Source organism: Leuresthes tenuis, unplaced genomic scaffold (genome assembly GCF_036924035.1).
Source record: "Leuresthes tenuis unplaced genomic scaffold, fLeuTen1.0.hap1 SCAF_5, whole genome shotgun sequence".
NCBI classification, from domain to species: domain Eukaryota; kingdom Metazoa; phylum Chordata; class Actinopteri; order Atheriniformes; family Atherinopsidae; genus Leuresthes; species Leuresthes tenuis.
Genome location: NW_027325359.1, coordinates 20,773,427 through 20,791,546, shown reverse-complemented (window position 1 = coordinate 20,791,546; position 18,120 = coordinate 20,773,427). Strand labels below are relative to the sequence as shown.

At 41.4% G+C, this 18,120-nt stretch overlaps 1 protein-coding gene across 2 annotated transcripts in view; it reads left to right on the top strand.

Annotated features, from left to right (window-relative positions):
* Window positions 1-11,001: 11,001 nt before the first annotated feature.
* cttnbp2 (cortactin binding protein 2) overlaps window positions 11,002-18,120 on the top strand; it is a 128,262-nt gene continuing 121,143 nt past the window's right edge. For both annotated transcript variants that reach the window (XM_072386455.1, XM_072386454.1), the window contains exons 1-2: window positions 11,002-11,286; window positions 17,304-17,411. In XM_072386455.1, coding sequence (XP_072242556.1) covers window positions 11,158-11,286; window positions 17,304-17,411 — 237 coding nt within the window. In that variant the 5' untranslated portion in view covers window positions 11,002-11,157. The remainder of the gene's footprint in view (window positions 11,287-17,303; window positions 17,412-18,120) is intronic.

Here is an 18,120-nt window from a genome sequence, read left to right as displayed (position 1 = left end):
TTCTGCACAGGACTAGCCATACATCCCATCAAGAGGACTTTCAGGGTATTTAAATAATTTATGGATGCTAAAGGATGCTCTTGTTCCCACTGTTGTATACACTTTACACTTTTTAGTTTAATAACACCATTTATACTACTTTTCTGGATGGTTACCTTAGTGAATTCTTAATGCAAGGGTGAACAGAGCAGTGAGTGAAATATTTCACTATTTGCTTCAAGCACCTGCTCCATCCACTTCTCAGTCATGAGCTAGTTGTTAAACAGAGAAGCAGTGTGAGGGAGAGAAAGTGAGGGGACATCAAGGCAATCTGAAAAAGAGCCAGAGAGAGAAAGACAGAAGAGCCCTGACTTCTGATCAGCAAGGATGTTGGCTGAACAGAGGTCTGGTTCAGCTCCTGGCTGCCCCTCAGGGACAATCAAACAGAGATGTGGTTGATATCCCAGCTCTCCTTCTCTTTCTCCTTTCTCTGCTTCCCCTCTCTCTGTCAGCAGAGTCACTATCTAGGCCTCCCTTGTCTTCCTATTTGAAGCTGGAGCCAGGATATGGGATCTGGGGCTAACTGCCTCATTCTTTTTGTTTTGTTTCTTGTTCGCCTGCTGGCTGAGCCATACGCCAGAGTCAGGTTGAAGGAACCCCATCACTGCTCCTCAACTCAGGCCTCATCCATTGGTGTCTGTCCCATCGTCTCCATTTGTAACACTTTCTACAGATTCTTCAACGATGGTCATTGTTTCAGCTCAGGGCTTTTTGTCTGCCCTCACATCACCCTGGAGACATGGTTTATGGGTCATATAGACTCATAAAGCATTAGGCTGTTGGCATGTAAACACTTGCAGGAAGTACTGCACAGGCAATTTCTTCACAGTGACGGAGTGTAACAGAAATAATTATTGTGCTTTTCTTTTCACATAAAACTCTATGATCAGGTTATAAAATATTATACATTGTCACAGCTTGGGGTTTTATTCCAAGAATTCCCCAATCATCATTCAATAATGTCAGAATCAAGGCCAGAAGCAATTTCTTAGTTTCAGGATTGCTTAAGCACCAAAAACACTAAACCCTGTATTTCCTGTTTGTGCTGTAGGTATGACAATTTCCTAAGACCATACCTGCTAATTCAATGTCCATGTTTTCCAAACTCAGTGCTTGCAGTCAAAGTCAAGTCAAAATTCTGCCAGACTTCAAAAAGCTCACCCACAGTAATAAGCTCAGCAGATATAAATGGTCTCAAAAACTTTTGAGACTTCCAAGACATTGTGCTGTTTACGCTTACACAAAATTATTACGCTTACACAAAACTTTCTGATTTTAATTTTCATCTAATGCACAAAATATCCATATATTAGCATTTGCATGCTTTCAAAGTCAATGTTTGTCATGTCCTAATATTGTTATAGAAGCTAAACTGTTTAGCTTCGTATCAATAGCTTCCACTGTGAGAGCATAAGTTTCCCCTCTAATCCTGTCAAGTATAATGAGTGTAATTAATAACATCTGGCATTGAATTAGTGCTTAAGTTGACGTGAGTAGACCCATTACCTGCTTTTGAACAGTATAGTCTCCCTCTGCAAGATCCTGGGTTCAGGAATAACATCAGATCAAAAGATCAGGTGTTTTTTGCTGTCTAAGCTCTGATCTAGAAAAATACTGAAGGGGGAGTTTTGTACTCATATTGAATATCCATAGATTGTCATCGAGATAAATGCATGATGTACAGATCATGCCCTTTACGTAAGGAAATGCAATGTTATTTGGTATAATTGAAGCTTTACTTCTGCAGTTGGTGCTATTTTTTTGGTATTATCCACCGCCAGTCCTAAGGACTATGTACATGGGGGCATTAGTGCAAAAAAAACAGAAACAAGACTAGCAACAAAGAATGCTAGGTGGTTGGTGTGCATGGTCACTGTGAAAATGTGAAATATGCAGGAACTACAATCAATGTACATTTCAACTACCCATCAACTCAATGTCATTCCTAGCTAAAGAACTCTGTCTGTAATCAAGCTAGTTGTTTGTTAGCTAATTCTGGCACCACTTCCTGGCACACAGTAGGCACCTTTATGTGACATTAAAAAAAACAACTAAATGATTGCGTTAAGCTGATTAAAATTGGACTTTTAAGTACATGTAAACAAGTTATTCCAACTAATTTTGTATAAAATCGAGCTTCTCAAAGCCAGACTAACGCCTCAACTACACAACTCTAAATTTTTTTAACTTTTATTTTCCCCTAAGTTTTAAAAGATGTCTCCCATTATCCAATCCATCCATATATTGTTTGCCTAAGCTGATATGAATGTACAATTCTTCGTCTGTTATCAGATTTTCCTTCAGAATTGTACAAATTCTGTTTATTTTTTTGCCTCACATATTTTAATTACATTATTGTTTGCAAATTTTCAAATAACCAATGCACCTGTTTCCTGTTTTCCTGCCAGTACATAAAGATATTAGGGATGGTGCACACTATTTGCATGCTTTTCAGAAACCTTTTTCAGAAAATGGCAGATACAGTAAATGTGTTTGTGCATCCACAGCAAATGTATTCCATTCAATGAAGAGAAAGTCTCTTTCTTTCTGTCACTTTCACTGTTGCACTGACAATTCCATCTGAGAAACTACAAACAAGAATAACTAGAACTTCCTGAATAAAAAGAGCGCAACCCCTTTTCTTACAAGTATCACAGCCAAATTTTTGTTTTCAAGCCACTTCTCCGGAGCCCCCCTCATAATCACGGGCTTCCTTTTGGGAAAGGAAGTATTTAACATTTAAAATAATAGCTCCATCTCTGCTGATCTGCCACAGATTAGGACATGTGTTTGAGATTTAGCACACAACAATACCTTAATAAGAAAAAAACTAAACAAATCAAGGATTCACCTCTGTGAATTCCCATGTGGATTACAAAAAACAGAGTGAAAGGCTTCTTTGGTCACGATTTGAAGCATGTGTTTGTTAACATTAACATTGTTGGTGCATGACTCTCAATTTTGATGTTGTGAGATAAATTTCTGACAATATTTCAACATCGCCAAGTCCTTAGTAAGCTCTTTAGATTTATAACATCTGTATTTTAACATATCAGCTTTATGACCAAATGCTTTGGAAGTAAAAATGTTTTAAAAAAAAAAAACAAAGAAAAGTTAACAGCTTATTAGAGCTCAAATATGAATATATTCTTCATGGCACACACAATCAAGCCCTCACCACAACCAGCAAAGGTCAATCATGCAACATTTGACCTAAATAAAGAATTAATAGCCTCATTCTGGATGACCAGGATGGATCAACGTCAGTTAATCCTGAATGCCACATTTGGGACATGGGAGATCCCCTCTCCTCTCCCAGCTTTTCTCGGATAAACAGAGCCAGAACTGAGAGATTTGAACTTCAAGCATTGACTCTTGTGCATTGACTGTTGGGCTTTTGGTGGGAAAGCCACTGCTTTTTTGGTTCAGCTTAGAATCCTTCAAACAAGATAGCTTGCATTGTGAGTGAGTATCACAAAGAGACATTTTGTTTATGACTGTGTACTCCGATGGCCAATAAAAACAACATTCCTTGCATGTGTAAGGTAATCTTATGTTCAGACTTGTATGGCTTGTACAGACTAATATGCAATGCAAACAGAAATACTTCACTTTGAAAATTATATGATGTTATAATCATACTACTCTATATTCACTGCAATGTTCGAAATATGGGGAGGAAAAATGTTTCATGGGGAGGAAAAATAAAAAACAAAACACAATTGGGTCAGAGATTCAGACATATAACAACAGAAAAAAAAGAAAGAACACAGGCCTCTAACAAGGGGTTTCATTTTATTTTGTCGTTCTTTTGTTTTAATATATCCTATATAAAACAATCCCTCATCAAGTCATGGCTATATTTCTTTTAGTACTTTGCTGTTAATCAGCCATTTCTCCTATTTTTTTCCCCAAACTTTCCTCTTGCACTTGTAATTTATATATTAGCTTTTCCATCTCTTGGATTTCCTGAACTATCGACAGCCAGTGGATGTGTGTTGGTCTATCCATTTTGAGCCAGTGCTTAGTAATTGCTTTCTTGCCTGCCATGAGAAGGATCTTCACTAAATATTGGTCTTCATTAGATACATGTTCTGCAATATCCCCAAGGTATAAAACCTATTACGTTTGCAAAGAGCTAATGATCACACCATGTAGCTTCGTTTCATTGCTTTACTCCCCCTGTCCCTGAAAGCAGAAACATAACATTCAGCCCACATTCCTCAGTGCCACTATCACTGTGTCACAAAATCCTGAAGCCAGGCGGACGGCAGCCTCACTCTCTGAGGGCGCACTAGCTGAGCAGCAACGACTAGTGGTGCTGGCGGGTGACCTCCCACCGGTTAGCTGCCAACCTAGAGCTGCTGCTGAAGACAGAGATGATGCAGGTGTTGTGGGAGCTGTGACTCTGTGCAGGCGGTTTGAATGCCAACGAGTCCCATTTTCCAACCTGTAGGTGGCTGGTCCCAGCCTCTTAGCCACCCGGAGCGGCTCTGACCAGTATGACTGCCGCTTATTCTGGCGGTGGAGGTGTTTGATGCTAACCCAGTCCCCTGCCGAAAGTGAGGGGGTCCGGATTCTGTGTGTGGCATTGAACCTCCTTTTCATTCGAGCCTGTGAATCTGCCACCTGTGTTTTGGCTTTCTGGAGCCCTGGACTTTTATGTACAGGGACCGGCTCCGCTCACAAGCAGTCCAGTGGTTGCTTTACCTCACGTCCAATCATGAGCAGCGCAGGTGATACCCCGGTAGCGGAATGCTTGGATGCTCGGATGATCAGGAGGGTTTGGTTTAAGGCATCATTGAAGGTTTTCCCTTCCTTCAGGCATGCTCCGATTCCATTCTTGAGAGTTTTATTCAATCTTTCCACCCCTCCATTACGCTCTGAGTGATACACTGCTGTCCTGATGTGCTTGATGGACCGCAATGTCAGAAACTCTGTGAACTCAGCCAATGTGAATTGGGCCCCATTATCTGTAGTAAGCGCCCAAACAGGTCATCCAAGCGGCTGATGACAAGTGTGTGTGGTGATGGAGTTCAGTTGGAAAACCTCTGGCCATTTTGAATGAAGATCATGTATGACCAGCATGTAGCGTGCGTGAGTGGGAGCCCCATGGAGCTCCCCACAAAGGTCAACCTGGATATGTTCCCAAGGTGCAGACGGCCAAGGAGTTGGAGTGAGTGGTGCTGTGACAGGCTGCCCTGTTTTCCCACTCAGGAAGCAGCACGTGCAGTTGTGTACCAGCTCCTATACGTCAGAATCTATGTGGGGCCACCACACTGTATCCACACTGCAGTGTTGCTTCACCTTGACCACACCCAAATGCCCCTCATGTGCCATGTGAAGAACTCTGGCTCTTAGGGTCTCAGGAACAACAGCTCGATGGCCACGAGAGAGGCACAATGCCCCCTCGCAGGAGAGCTCTGATAGGGGAGCAGTTTGTCATCCACCTTGGCTGGCCAGCCATCCTGGATGTAGGAACGGAGAGTTGTGAGAGTGTCATCATCAGCTGAAGCCTGCTGCAGCTCAGCCAGGGTAACTACAGTACTGAGGGGCCCGTGCAGGATGTGGACGCAGTCTTTGTCACTCTCCATATCCGATGTCGACCCACTTGTCTCCTTGGTCACCGCAACAGCTCTCAATAGGAGCGGGGACGTAAGCTGCTGTTTTATGATGCACACAGCCTCGTGGCAGGCTGGTGTCCAGTCCCACGTAACATCCTTCCTGTCCATCCGTCAGAGTGAGTGTGGCGAACATCCCTTGTCCCCCCTGGCCGAGGCAATGGCAGAGAAGCATGCACTTTCGCGGCACTTCTAGGTCAGTGTCTCCCCACGCCTGCAATTAATCCTCTAACGACCTCAGCCATCAGTCCCAGGGGAATTGCATACCCCAGGATTCGACATATTCATATATATATATATATATATATGAATCTCTCTCCAAAAGGGTTTTATGTTCTTACAGCCCCATATGCGTGTGGTTTGTTATTAGCTCACTACATTGTCTCCAGCATGCTTGTTGGATTTATAGGTGTCTACTTGTTATTAGAGGGGTAGTAAAATAACGGATCTAATTTTTCCAGGCAAATGCTCTCCATTTATGTGATAGTGTGGTGGTTTGATGACACTTCCACATTTCACACCAGGTTTCAACTGATATTTCCCTTTCCCTCTTATTCTTTACATATAGTGTTGAATGCTGTTTAGAATCTAATAGACATGAATAGAGACCTGAGATGACGTTGGAAATTTCTCTGCAATATGATGTAGCTAAAATGTTTGTGAGAGGATGTATGTGACCTTTTTTAATTCTTTAATTTCTTTTTCATAGTAGTCATTTGAAAATTAGTTTCTTCTTTTTTTTTTACCCTTGTCCTGTCCAGCAGAATTGTAATCTGAATACCGTTTATGCCAAACAGCTTTATGAATGTAAAGCTCCCCTTGATGCCCATCAACTGCTTATTTATTTATTTTTGTGACAATATTTAACATGTTATAGTGCCAGGGGAAACGGGAAAGAGGAAGAGAAAAGAAAAAGAAATGGAACAGAGATGGAATGAAACAATAAGAGAAAACAATGAAAAACCAGACAACCAGCTGCTACACCTGTAAAAACAAAACAGAAGTGAATCCACACTGTGGAGGAATCCAGCCTTAGAGCCACCAGGAGCACCTATAAGCAGAGAAGCAAAGAAAAAACAAACAAACAAACAAAAAAAATACAAGTAGCAGCAATCACGTACAACACAACTGTATATATAGATGACCTCAAACAGGACAACACAACAACTGCTTAGTGAGTATGCTAATAGTATGAATATGTGTGTGTACGCGTGTGTATGCGCATGAACATGGGATACACATGGCACAGGACCCCCCTGCCCCCCGCCCCCCACCAGCAATCAGAAGCAGACAGAAAGGGCCACCAGCAGCCGCCATGGTGCACTGAACCCGGGAAGCCCACCGCAAGGACAATCACGTATCCACCCAGAAGACTGCAGAGGAAGCCCCGGACAAAGCCTCCATAAGCATAGGGCAGAGGCCCCCCAGGATCAGGAGCAACAGCCCACCGACCCCGCCAGTGTGCTGGACCCTGGCCCCAAAAGCCTGAGCGCCCCCAAACGCCCCAGCAGAGGCCCCACCCAATACCAGAGAGGGCCAGGCGCCCCAGACAGCCAAGCATAGTGGTCAAGCGCATGCCCCAGTGGCCCTGGCCAAGTGCCCTGGGAGTCAAGATGTGCCCACAGCCATGAGCAGCAGGAAGAGGCAACACTTACCCCCTATCAGGAACAGCACAAGCAGGTCAGAGGACAGCAAATCCCAGACCCAGGCCCAGTCACAACATAAATCAGATCAGGATAACTTTTTGCTCCTGAACACTACCAAAACCAAAGAGCTGGTGGTGGACTTCAGGAGATCTAAAACTCCATACCAGTCAGTCTGCATTGATGGAGGGGAGATAGAAATTGTTCAGACCTGCAAATACCTGTGGTTGGTGCTAGATAATAAATTGGAGTGGTCTGACAACATATAAGCAGTGTACAGGAGGGGCCAGAGCTGTCTCTTCTTCCTGAGACGGCTCAGTGACGGCATCATATCACTTCAATGTCTGTAGTGATATGATATGCATGTTTTATCACACTATCATTGAGAGTGTACTGTTCTATGCTGGAGTAGTTGCACTACAGACAAAAAACATAGGCGCCTGGACAAACTGGTTAAAAAGGCCAGTCCTGTTGTAGGCAGAAGACTAGACCCTCTCAGTGCTGTGGTGGAGCAACGGATGAGGAGGAAATTATATTCTGTTTTGAATAATAGACATCCTCTCCATAGCATCCTGGCAAGTCAGAGGAGCAGCTGCAGTGAGAGGTTCATCCCTACAGCCATAAGGCTTTTTAATAGTGACTGCTGACATGTTCTTCTCAAATTTATTTATATTTATTTATTTTGTTATAGATTATTATTATTATTGTTGTTGTTGTCCAGTATGAAATCATTGTAAAAATGTATGCCTATTAAATATTTTCTGCATCAAGACAAATCAGTGCTGTTGGTTTTTTGGTTCTCAGAATCTTGTTTATAATGAACAATGTTCTTCTAATATTGTCTTGGGTTTAACATCCTCTACCTAATTGATCCTCATCAATAAGATCGGGCATGATTGATTGTAATCTGTTTGCAAAAATAAAAGTATAGAGGTTGTAATCCACATTTAAAATAGATATAGGTCTATAACTTTGACATAGCTCTTTATTCTTTTGTGGTTTGGGTAATACAGTAATTATTGCGTCCTTGCATGATGGAGGGATACAATGTTTTTCCAAAATCCTATTGAAGTTAATGAGAAGATTTGGAGTTAATTTTTATACCACTCAGGCGGAAATCCATCATTACCTGGTGTTTTAATCTTCCTATTGCTTTCTTAATTTCTTCTTCTGTAATTGCTGATGCTATGCGTTCATTTTAAATGTTGCCTATAGCCGGCGAAATCCAGTAGGTTAAGAAAAGATTTGGTCTCCTCTTTATTCATAACTGATGTTTGAGTATAGAGTTCATTATAGTAGTTTATGAACACATTCTCAATTTCCATTGGATCATGAGTAGGCTGGATTAATGTACACGAGCTTTGTCAAAGGCACAGATTTAGGCATCGATACACTTCCGTACAATCATGCTTTTTGATTTCAATTCAATTCAATTCAATTTTATTTATATAGCGCCAGATTACAACAATTGTCATCTCAAGGCACTTAAGTAATATAGTCCAATTCAAGCCAATTGGAATTCAATTCATTGTAATCATGATCCAATTAATTCTTATAGAGCCAATTCAAAAAATTTATATCCTAGCTAAGGAAACCAACAGATTGCACCGAAATGTGTCTTCAGTCCAATCTCCCGTCCTGAGCGTGCCTGTGGCAACTGTGGAAAGGAACGACTCCCTTTTAACAGGAAGAAACCTCTGGCAGAACCAGACTCAGGAAGGGTGGCCATCCGCCTCGACCAGCTGGGGTTTGAGAAGACAGAAAAGAGGGAAAAGAGGGGGGAAAAACACCATAACGCCATTCAAAGGATATCTGTTGGAACAGGGAAACATAGGTTAATAATCACAATAATGTCACATGTACATAAAATCAATTGTGAAATTAATCAGGGGGAAAAAGAGAGCAAAGTGAGGAAAGGTGTGACAGATGAGGTCCCCCAGCAGTCTAAGCCTATAGCAGCTTAACTATGGGATGTTTCAGGATTACCTGAGCCATCCCTAACTATAAGCTTTATCGAAAAGAAAAGTTTTAAGCCTAATCTTAAAAGTGGAAAGGGTGTCTGCTTCCCGGACATTTACTGGCAGCTTATTCCACAAGAGAGGGGCCTGATAACTGAAGGCTCTACCTCCCATTCTACTTTTAGAAACTCTGGGAACAACAAGTAAACCTGCAGTTTGGGAGCGAAGTGCTCTGTTAGGAAAATATCTTACAATTAAATCTTTAAGATATGATGGAGCTCGGTCATTAAGAACTTTATAAGTGAGAAGAAGAATCTTAAATTCTATTCTGAATTTAACAGGGAGCCAATGAAGAGAAGCTAAAACTGGAGAAACATGATCTCTCCTGTTAGTTTTCATCAGAACTCTGGCTGCAGCATTTTGGATCAGCTGGAGGCTTTTCAGAGAATATGTGGGACAGCCCAATAATAAGGAATTACAGTAGTCCAATCTTGAAGTAACAAATGCATGGACTAGTTTCTCTGCATCACCCTGAGACAGGATGTTCCTGATTTTAGCAATATTACGAAGGTGAAAGAAGGCAGTCCTAGAAACCTGTTTTATATGTGCGTCAAATGATAAATTCTGGTCAAAAATAACTCCAAGGTTCCTCACTGTAGAACTAGAAGCCAAGGAAATACCATCTAGAGTAACTATATAACTAGACAATTTCTCCCTGAAGCGCTCAGGTCCAAAGAGAACAACTTCAGTTTTGTCTGAATTTAAAAGCAGACAGTTCTGAGTCATCCAGGTCTTTATATCTTTAAGACAGGCTTGTAGTCTGACCAACCTGTAGGTTTCATCTGGTTTCATAGATAAGTACAGCTGAGTATCATCAGCATAACAATGGAAATTTATGCCATGCTGTCTGATAATGTTACCTAATGGAAGCATGTATAAAGTAAAAAGAATCGGTCCAAGCACAGAACCCTGAGGAACTCCATGACTTACTCCAACGTGTGAGGAAGATTCTTCATTTACAAGAACAAACTGGAATCTATCAGATAAATATGACTTAAACCAGCCTAATGCAGTTCCTTTAATCCCAATAACATGTTCAAGTCTCTGTAACAGAATGCTGTGATCGATCGTATCGATTTGTTGCTACTAACAGAATAGATGGTCCATTTTGTCTTTGATCCAGAGCACAGAATATTGTCTTATTTAGAGTTGTAGTATTCTCTAAAATTCTAGATATACTAATCATATAAAGTTATAGTGAATGATAATCTGTTGATCATGCTCAAAAGAACGCCATGTTGCCTTTTACATTAATCTATGTATTTACCACCATGAGTAATGCATTGTTGAAGCACTACTTAAGTAGCTTGCACCAAATATGAAAATAAAACAGAAAATCAGTAAAATCGATCAAATAGGTGAAAAGTGTCCAATAAGAGGATGCAAGATATGTCAGATTTACTTTTAAAATATGTAAGATTCTGATCTGTAAAATCAGATTTTTTAAATCTATTTTGCAACACCCTTATTTACTTTTATAATTTTTTTCTAGTTAATTGATCCTTTGGAATCCCAGAACCACAGTTTTGAGATCACTGAAATGCTTTTCTTGTAGCTACAAAGACAGACAAATGCTGTTGTCAATCAGCCCGTCGAGACGCACCTCCTTTCCTGTTGGGTGCGCACTGGGGTGTCGCGTCTGGATTTTACGCGTCGGTCCACGCCTATAGGACTACAAGCTCTACCCCTCCCAGCAGCAGCAGCCTGCAAACTCGGTTGTGGGCTTTTCGCAGCAGAGACCTTTCTCTTCTCCCCCTTTCAAATTGACTGGTTTCGTCTCTCTTTTCTTTCAATGGCCGTCCTGGGCGTGATTTGCTTTCAGCATTTCAATAGTTAATGAGTGCCGGATGCGCCTTTACTCCAGCAGACAGCTACAGTACGAAGATGGCGTCGGAGGGAGCCAGCGGAGAGCAGCCTCCTCCGATACATACACTGGCAGCCGCTGTGCTGGGAAGTGTCGACACGGTAAGAGACGATGGTGTGAGAAAACATAAGCAATACAGATGTTTGATTTTTTTTCTATCTCCGTGGCGTTGCTGTAATCTCGGGGAAAAGACAGTAAAATGCGGTGCGCATCTATTTCGCACAGGCTTGTCAAGCAACAGAGGTGGGTAGCGCGAGGCTCGCGACTGTGTCTGAAGAAAAACAGGGACTAACCCAGGGACGCGATGTTTGAACTGAAATATTCCCCACAGTTAATCTAAGTGATGACTAGCAAGGGAGAAGAACGTTTTTCTGTATCTGTACATTATTTTTTTTTAGACTACGGGCTGCCTTGAACGCTCATCCCTCAGCTGTAATGTTACATTGTGCCCGATGAAAAGAGAAATCGACGCTGGCTGTACAGGTTGTAGCTCATACACAGTGCATTGCAGTGAACGAGAAATATGTCGACACTTAAAGGGGAGCTGTTCGGTTGCCTTCGGGGTAATAGTTGGCGGCTGCTTTTTGGGAAACTGTTCCAATTAAAACAAAACAATAAATAAATAAATAGATTCGTTTTGCATATGTTACCATACCAAGTACATATTGATGTTCATTTGGCATTAGGAGCTTATAGTGGCATGACCATTCAGTTCTAACTGACCATTCAGTTAGAACCATTCAGTTCTAACTGAATGGTCACATACTTGAAAATGAGTCCCTCCATAGATTTAGACTGACTATGCTGACCAGAAGACTCAAGACAAAAATGTATTATTAAACCTTTGTTGTCACTAACCAGGGTTGAGTTTCACTTGTTTACAGGCACCTACTTGTGATTTCTCACTGTTGCCCTTTCACAGGTTGCAGTATATGTGTCATGGTAGTGGCTCAGCACCCCTCTGTGCAAAATTATCAAACTGTTGCCCTTGCCAGCAAGCGACTAATGCATAATTGGCAGGGTATTGATAGTTATTTCACTTTGGTCCTGTCTAGTTAAGCTCATCTTTTGTCGTACATGCAGTTTGATGACAGATAAACAACTCTTAGGATGTGGATTGGAAGTGATTGGCTGATGGAAATGTACTATAATAGAACAGCAACCACCGTCCCTGAGGTGGGTGGGTGGGAGTGTAGGTGTTGAGGAGGGGGTGGGTCTGAGTGGCAAGCTGAGTAGACAGTGTGAGAAGAGCTGCGGGGGTGAGTGGAGGGCACAGCCAATGTGGTGGTGGAGGAGGAGGTGGAGGCCCTGTTCACCAAACACCTTTCTAAATTGGTCTTAATTTCAGTGACTCAGCTTTCATAGCTGGGAGTACCATGACAGTCCACCCCCTCTCCCCTTTGAGCACACTCAGAACTGCCTGGAAGCTACTTTACATTTAGCATTGAGGTGAACAGGTGCTCCTGAGACATGGGATATGAGCTGCCTCTTCAGGTCACCCGTCACTTTGCCAGAGCTCTTTATCTTCACCAGGTCCTAGCCAACGAAAGGGGGCTTCCGCCTCCATGGACTCGCAGACCCCCCCACCCAACAACACGGCCATGTCCGCTGTGGTTAAATAAAGCTCTGTGCTCTTTGCTAACCCCTGTCAGACTCTCTGTTGTTGGCTTGAGGTGGGGGAATTTTCTCGTGAGAGGATTCTGAAGTATCCGTGGTCCAGAGTGGGGTGAAAGGTCAATTATCCCCTTTCAGTTACCATGCTACTTGTTAGTGAGGTAGACCTTATGTTGAGAGTCAGTTCTTTTAAATTTCTGTGCTTGTTTTTTGAGGGCATGGGAATTGTTGTCAAAGATTTTTAGAATTAGTAGAGCGTTTAATCATGAGTTAGAAATACATTGTTTTCACAAATTTTTCCTTCCAAATAAGTTTAGTTAAACCCTTACACACCTATGGCCAAGGATAAAATCTAATTTCCAGCACTCATCGTAAGTAGCGTTGGAAGTGTTCATAAGTAAGTATCAACATTGCTAAGAGTACCTTTGCTCTCCATGATGTTTGAGTCAGGATCTGGTATTCGCCTGTTGCCCCATTGTAGAGGGAATGTGTCCACGATGTATGCTGATTTTATCAAAAACGCATCAGTTTGCTGTTTGTACAGAGTAGATGCACTTTTTCGAGAATTGTTTTATTTCATGCAGTTTCTTAGAACATGCATTACTTGTCCACATGACAACCAACTTGTTTCTGTGTGTAAAACAGTATTTGATGTACATCATCCTCACACAGATGACTGCAGCTCATCCAATATGGGCTCTGTAAGATGACTTCAGATCATCCAATAAATGTAAATCTTGGTGCAGTGAAATCTCACCCACAGCCTGTGATCTCCTTTGGAAAGCACTGATCTATATGTTTGGTTTCCCCAAACTGGCTGACCATTTATGTTCTTTGTCCTGTTTGACTCTGCGCTTCATGTAAAATGTCTCCAACACAAGAAATGAAAGTCAAAATAACAAAACTTTTAACCCACTGTGGTGGGAGGATAAGGAACTTTTGACTGTGACAGATCTGTCCCATTCAACAACATATTTAAACCTTGCTTTTAATATCTGTCAGAGCTATTGAGCAACTGAAGCCTGACTGGTCTCCTGTGGATATGTGAGATATGCAGTGGGGTTGGACAAGTGCCACTAACACGAGTGGCTGTAATGTCATAGCTGCCTCTTCTTCCTGACCACAAAAAGGTCTGTGCTCTGATCCAGATGGTTCAAATGACCCAGCAAACAATTAGTCATCATATAGGATTAGACATTATAATTTAACAACCGATAAAGGAGAAACTTCATTCAAATTACAGTACAATTAAAACAAGAAAAAAGCAGGAGCAGTCAAAATGCTTATGTGACCATTGACAAGCTGATTATATACTAGTTTTAATGTAAATAGTTTAGCACACAGGAAATGAAAATGATGGGAAATGTCCGTCCCCCCCCTTTTTTTTTTTTGTCAAGGCTTATCTGTCTATGGGATTTATGCAGAAGCTAATGATTATTTCTACAGCTGATTTAGTTAGCTGATGATGCTGGAAAGTGATAATCAGAAAAAAATCTTTGCTTGAAAACTGACTAGTTTCCAATATCTGTTGCCTTTTATCTGCCAGAACTGTGGAATAGAAAGATCTTTGCTGGTGTTGCTTACAGCTAGAACTGCATTGTTCAGACTCGATATGCATGTAGTGAGATGTAAAAAATGTTAAAGATTCAGTGTCTTAAGATTCAATGATTATGTAGATGCACAGATGTTGTGAGTTGTAGCCCAATCTGTCACCCATCAGTATACATAGGAATCTCTTTAGAATTAACAATGTGGGACAGATGTCACAGCCCTTGACAATTGAAATTAAAGCTGTTCTCATTTGTAGATTCAAATGAGAAAATTTGTCATTATTTTGGTTGTTGCATTTTACCTGTAACAGGAGTTCCTTTACTGGCTATCACATGTCAGCGTTTTTTTTTTGCTTGCAGTTACAGGACATGAGACTGTGAGAAACTTGCAGGACTGAGCAGGATTTTGCCAGCAGAACACAGTGGAAGAGCTTTCACAGAACGAGCCCTTCCTCTCCCTTGTGGCTTAGAGTGAATTGACTCGGTCCTTATTAAGTGGACCAGGGCTAACAGGGAGCCTCTGAACACTGGCCAGGCTGCTCATCCCTGTGGTGCACGGTTCATGGCTCATGGGATATATTGGCCGTTTGCTTCACCTGCTAACAGTACAGAAATGCCAGAAAGAAAGAGCTGCATCCAGCACCACCGCTCTCACCTCATCTCATCTCACCTCACTGACCACCTGAGGCCCCATGTCATGACAGTGCAGCTCAGGGTTGCTGTCCATCAAGGCAGCCTGTATACTCCTATTTGATTAAGTGGTGAAAATGTGGCTGGGAAAAAGGGATTGATTGAAGTGCTCAGTGCAACCGAATCAGTCCTTTGGAACCTGCTGCTTTTTATTTCAAGGTTTTTAACTAGACTGCAACATGTAATAGAAACACATTTGAGCTTGTTGTTCTGAGAAGAAGCCTGACTGAAGACAACTCTCTAGTGAAAGTTTCATATCTTTTAAGAAGAATTTAAAATGAAAAGTGTTGGTGTGTTTATTTATAAGGATGCAAGTGACCTGTGAGAGACTTCTAGAGACATGTTTGTCACTGATGAAATGACATATTGTTGGCTCAAGTCTTGATGGAGGATTGTAAATCTGGTTTAAATGGCTGGCTCACAATTGAGTGCTACTAGAACAGGCAGGTAGCAATCTGCCTTATATGCCACAGAGGTCAAGGCACTCAAACCTGCTTCATTTGCTATTCCTTCTGATAATTGGTTAAGGTTTTATTTAACAAATAGCCTAGCGAAAAGGCTTCCAAATATTATGAAATTCTCGCATTTTCCCCTCATCGCCTTTACTTTGAATGAGTACAATGACTTTCAGGGTTCCTCAACACAACAATTTGACGCTTTGCTTTTGAATGCCGCCTGGCTGGCTGGTGGTGTGGTTGTCAGGGATGTGACCAAGAAAGAGAATGAAAACATGGGTTGAGAAAGTGGTGAGTGAAACACGGAGATGGCACATTTTTATAATTCCGGTTAACACTCAAAATTCACAGTAATTTGGTCATTCCTTAAACATGTCCTCTATATTTTTAGCACCATTATGTCAACCTAAATCTTTTCTAATACATGTTTGACCCTCCCTCGAGTATATTCTGAATTTCTGTAAATGATCACAGTGCCTTGAGACAGTTTTTTTTTTCACAAAAACTACAGATTAAATGTTTCATTTCATTGTTCCTGATATTGTATGTCATCAGTCTGTTTTAAAATGGAATTCTAAACAACAGCTGATGTTTGAGAATGTTCTCCTCTCTTTGGATTTTGAAACATGGTGGTCACAACATTTGGTCTGGTTGGTCTCTATAATCCCGCCCCTAGGCCCACACGTAAGCGATTCTTTGCTCTGTCCCCGTAAAGAGTTTTTGGAACTGGATTGCTTTGGTGGTTGTAACAGAAAGAACTGGTTGTAATTTAGGTTTTGGCTTTGAACCAACACTGAAACTGCTTTGTTGAAAAATCCTCCATGATATTTTTCAGTACGTGTAGTGTAATTGTTTCCATATACGTGTACAGTCACTGACTTCAGAGTTTGCCACTCTGGTTTTGTTATGGTCAACATAAACTGATCTGCCATGACATTATGACCACTTGCCTAATATTTAGTTGGTCCTGCTTATGCTGGCAAAAATGCCCAGACCTGTTGAGGCTGGCCACTCATGGCCAGGCTCATGGAGCCTGATCCTTGCTTGGATCCCTTTGGGGTTGGCCAAGACCACAGCAGACCAAGAATGTTCCATAAGCCAGCAGTCCAGCCATCAGAGTTTGGCCCTTGTAAAAGTTGTTCAAAATCCTCCTCATCATTTGAATTCAAGGTAGATTAATGTTTGTGATGATGACAGTCTTTCACAGACACTGGTGTGTCAGTGCAAAGTGACAAATGGTAGTTTAATGGAATAGTTACCAAAATAATTAATTCGATGAATCTCAATAATGTTAGTGACCATCTGACTTGTCATTCCCTGAGAGGTTTCTGTCTTTGTCATCTTTTACCCCTGCAGCTGTTTCCAGTGTAAAAATGCTGGCTGGTAGGGAAACAATTTCCAGCTGAAGTACCAACTCTTTTTTTCTATAACGAAAACTCCAAATGAGAAATAATATTGTTTTGTTTAAGCTGGATATGTAAATGATCAACTTTTTATTACATAAATTTCTTTCAAGTGGCCAAAAAAAATATTCCTGCTTTTCTTGAAGATATGATATGCTTACAGGCTAACAAGATTGTATCATAGTAAAGCCCACAATTTTTTTTAGCTGTATTGATTGTACTGTTTATGTTTATGCATTTGGCAAATGCTTTTATCCAAAGAGACTTACACTCATATCCCATGTATTCAGGTAGCGTAAGTGACCAGTCACCCAGATGAAGGGCAGCAATCTTACCACTATACTATCCAGTCGCCAACTGATATCTTTTGCGATAAGATTGGTTTTTTTTGTTGCTTATGTTGCAGAAATGTGAGTTCAATATGGATAACTTGAGCAAGCCAGAGCTGCTCACCCTGCTGAGCATCATGGAGGGAGAGCTAGAGGCCCGAGACCTGGTCATAGAAGCCTTGAGGGTGAGTCCAAACACTACACTCACACACATACTCAGACCATCTTAGCCATTGTCAGATTTGATGATGATACCTTTGATTATGACCTAGAATTTTATTGGTATCACTCATGAACTCATGGTCTTGAATGCTTCAAAATTAATGGTATCTGGGTGGCTTTATCTCAGAAATGCACAGAAAGCTTGTATGACCACAGTGAAGGATTCTTCCTTGCTGTTTCTTTCGTTCCCTTGTAATTACCAGCTGATTTAAAAAGCCTCTCCAATTGCCTTTGTTGAACGGGAGCTGGCTTAGCAACTAGTTTGCTCTTTGTTTCCTGACAGAAAGACAGAAAGGGATTAAATGCTTGTGTCCGCCCAGCACCACCTGTCTAACTAGCAGTAATAGACATGACATGACTCAAGTTTCTGTTGTGGTTACTCTTTTTCGAATACTGATAGACAATAAAAAGCATGAGATTTATAAAATTTGAACAAAAAAAAACAAACAATAAATTGAACTTGACTGTCCGTGCTGATTTTAGCAGTGCTGTTCTGTGAATTGTTAAAATCATGGTGATGAAGGTTGGGAGGAAATGTACTGGATGACATATTGATCTATGGTTGTAAATACTGAACCTGTCTCGCCCTTGTGCCGGAGTTCTCTTTTTCTCTGTAGGGGCAGAAATGCTGAGTTATTTCCAAACAAATCCTTGCAGGACCTTTCTCTATGT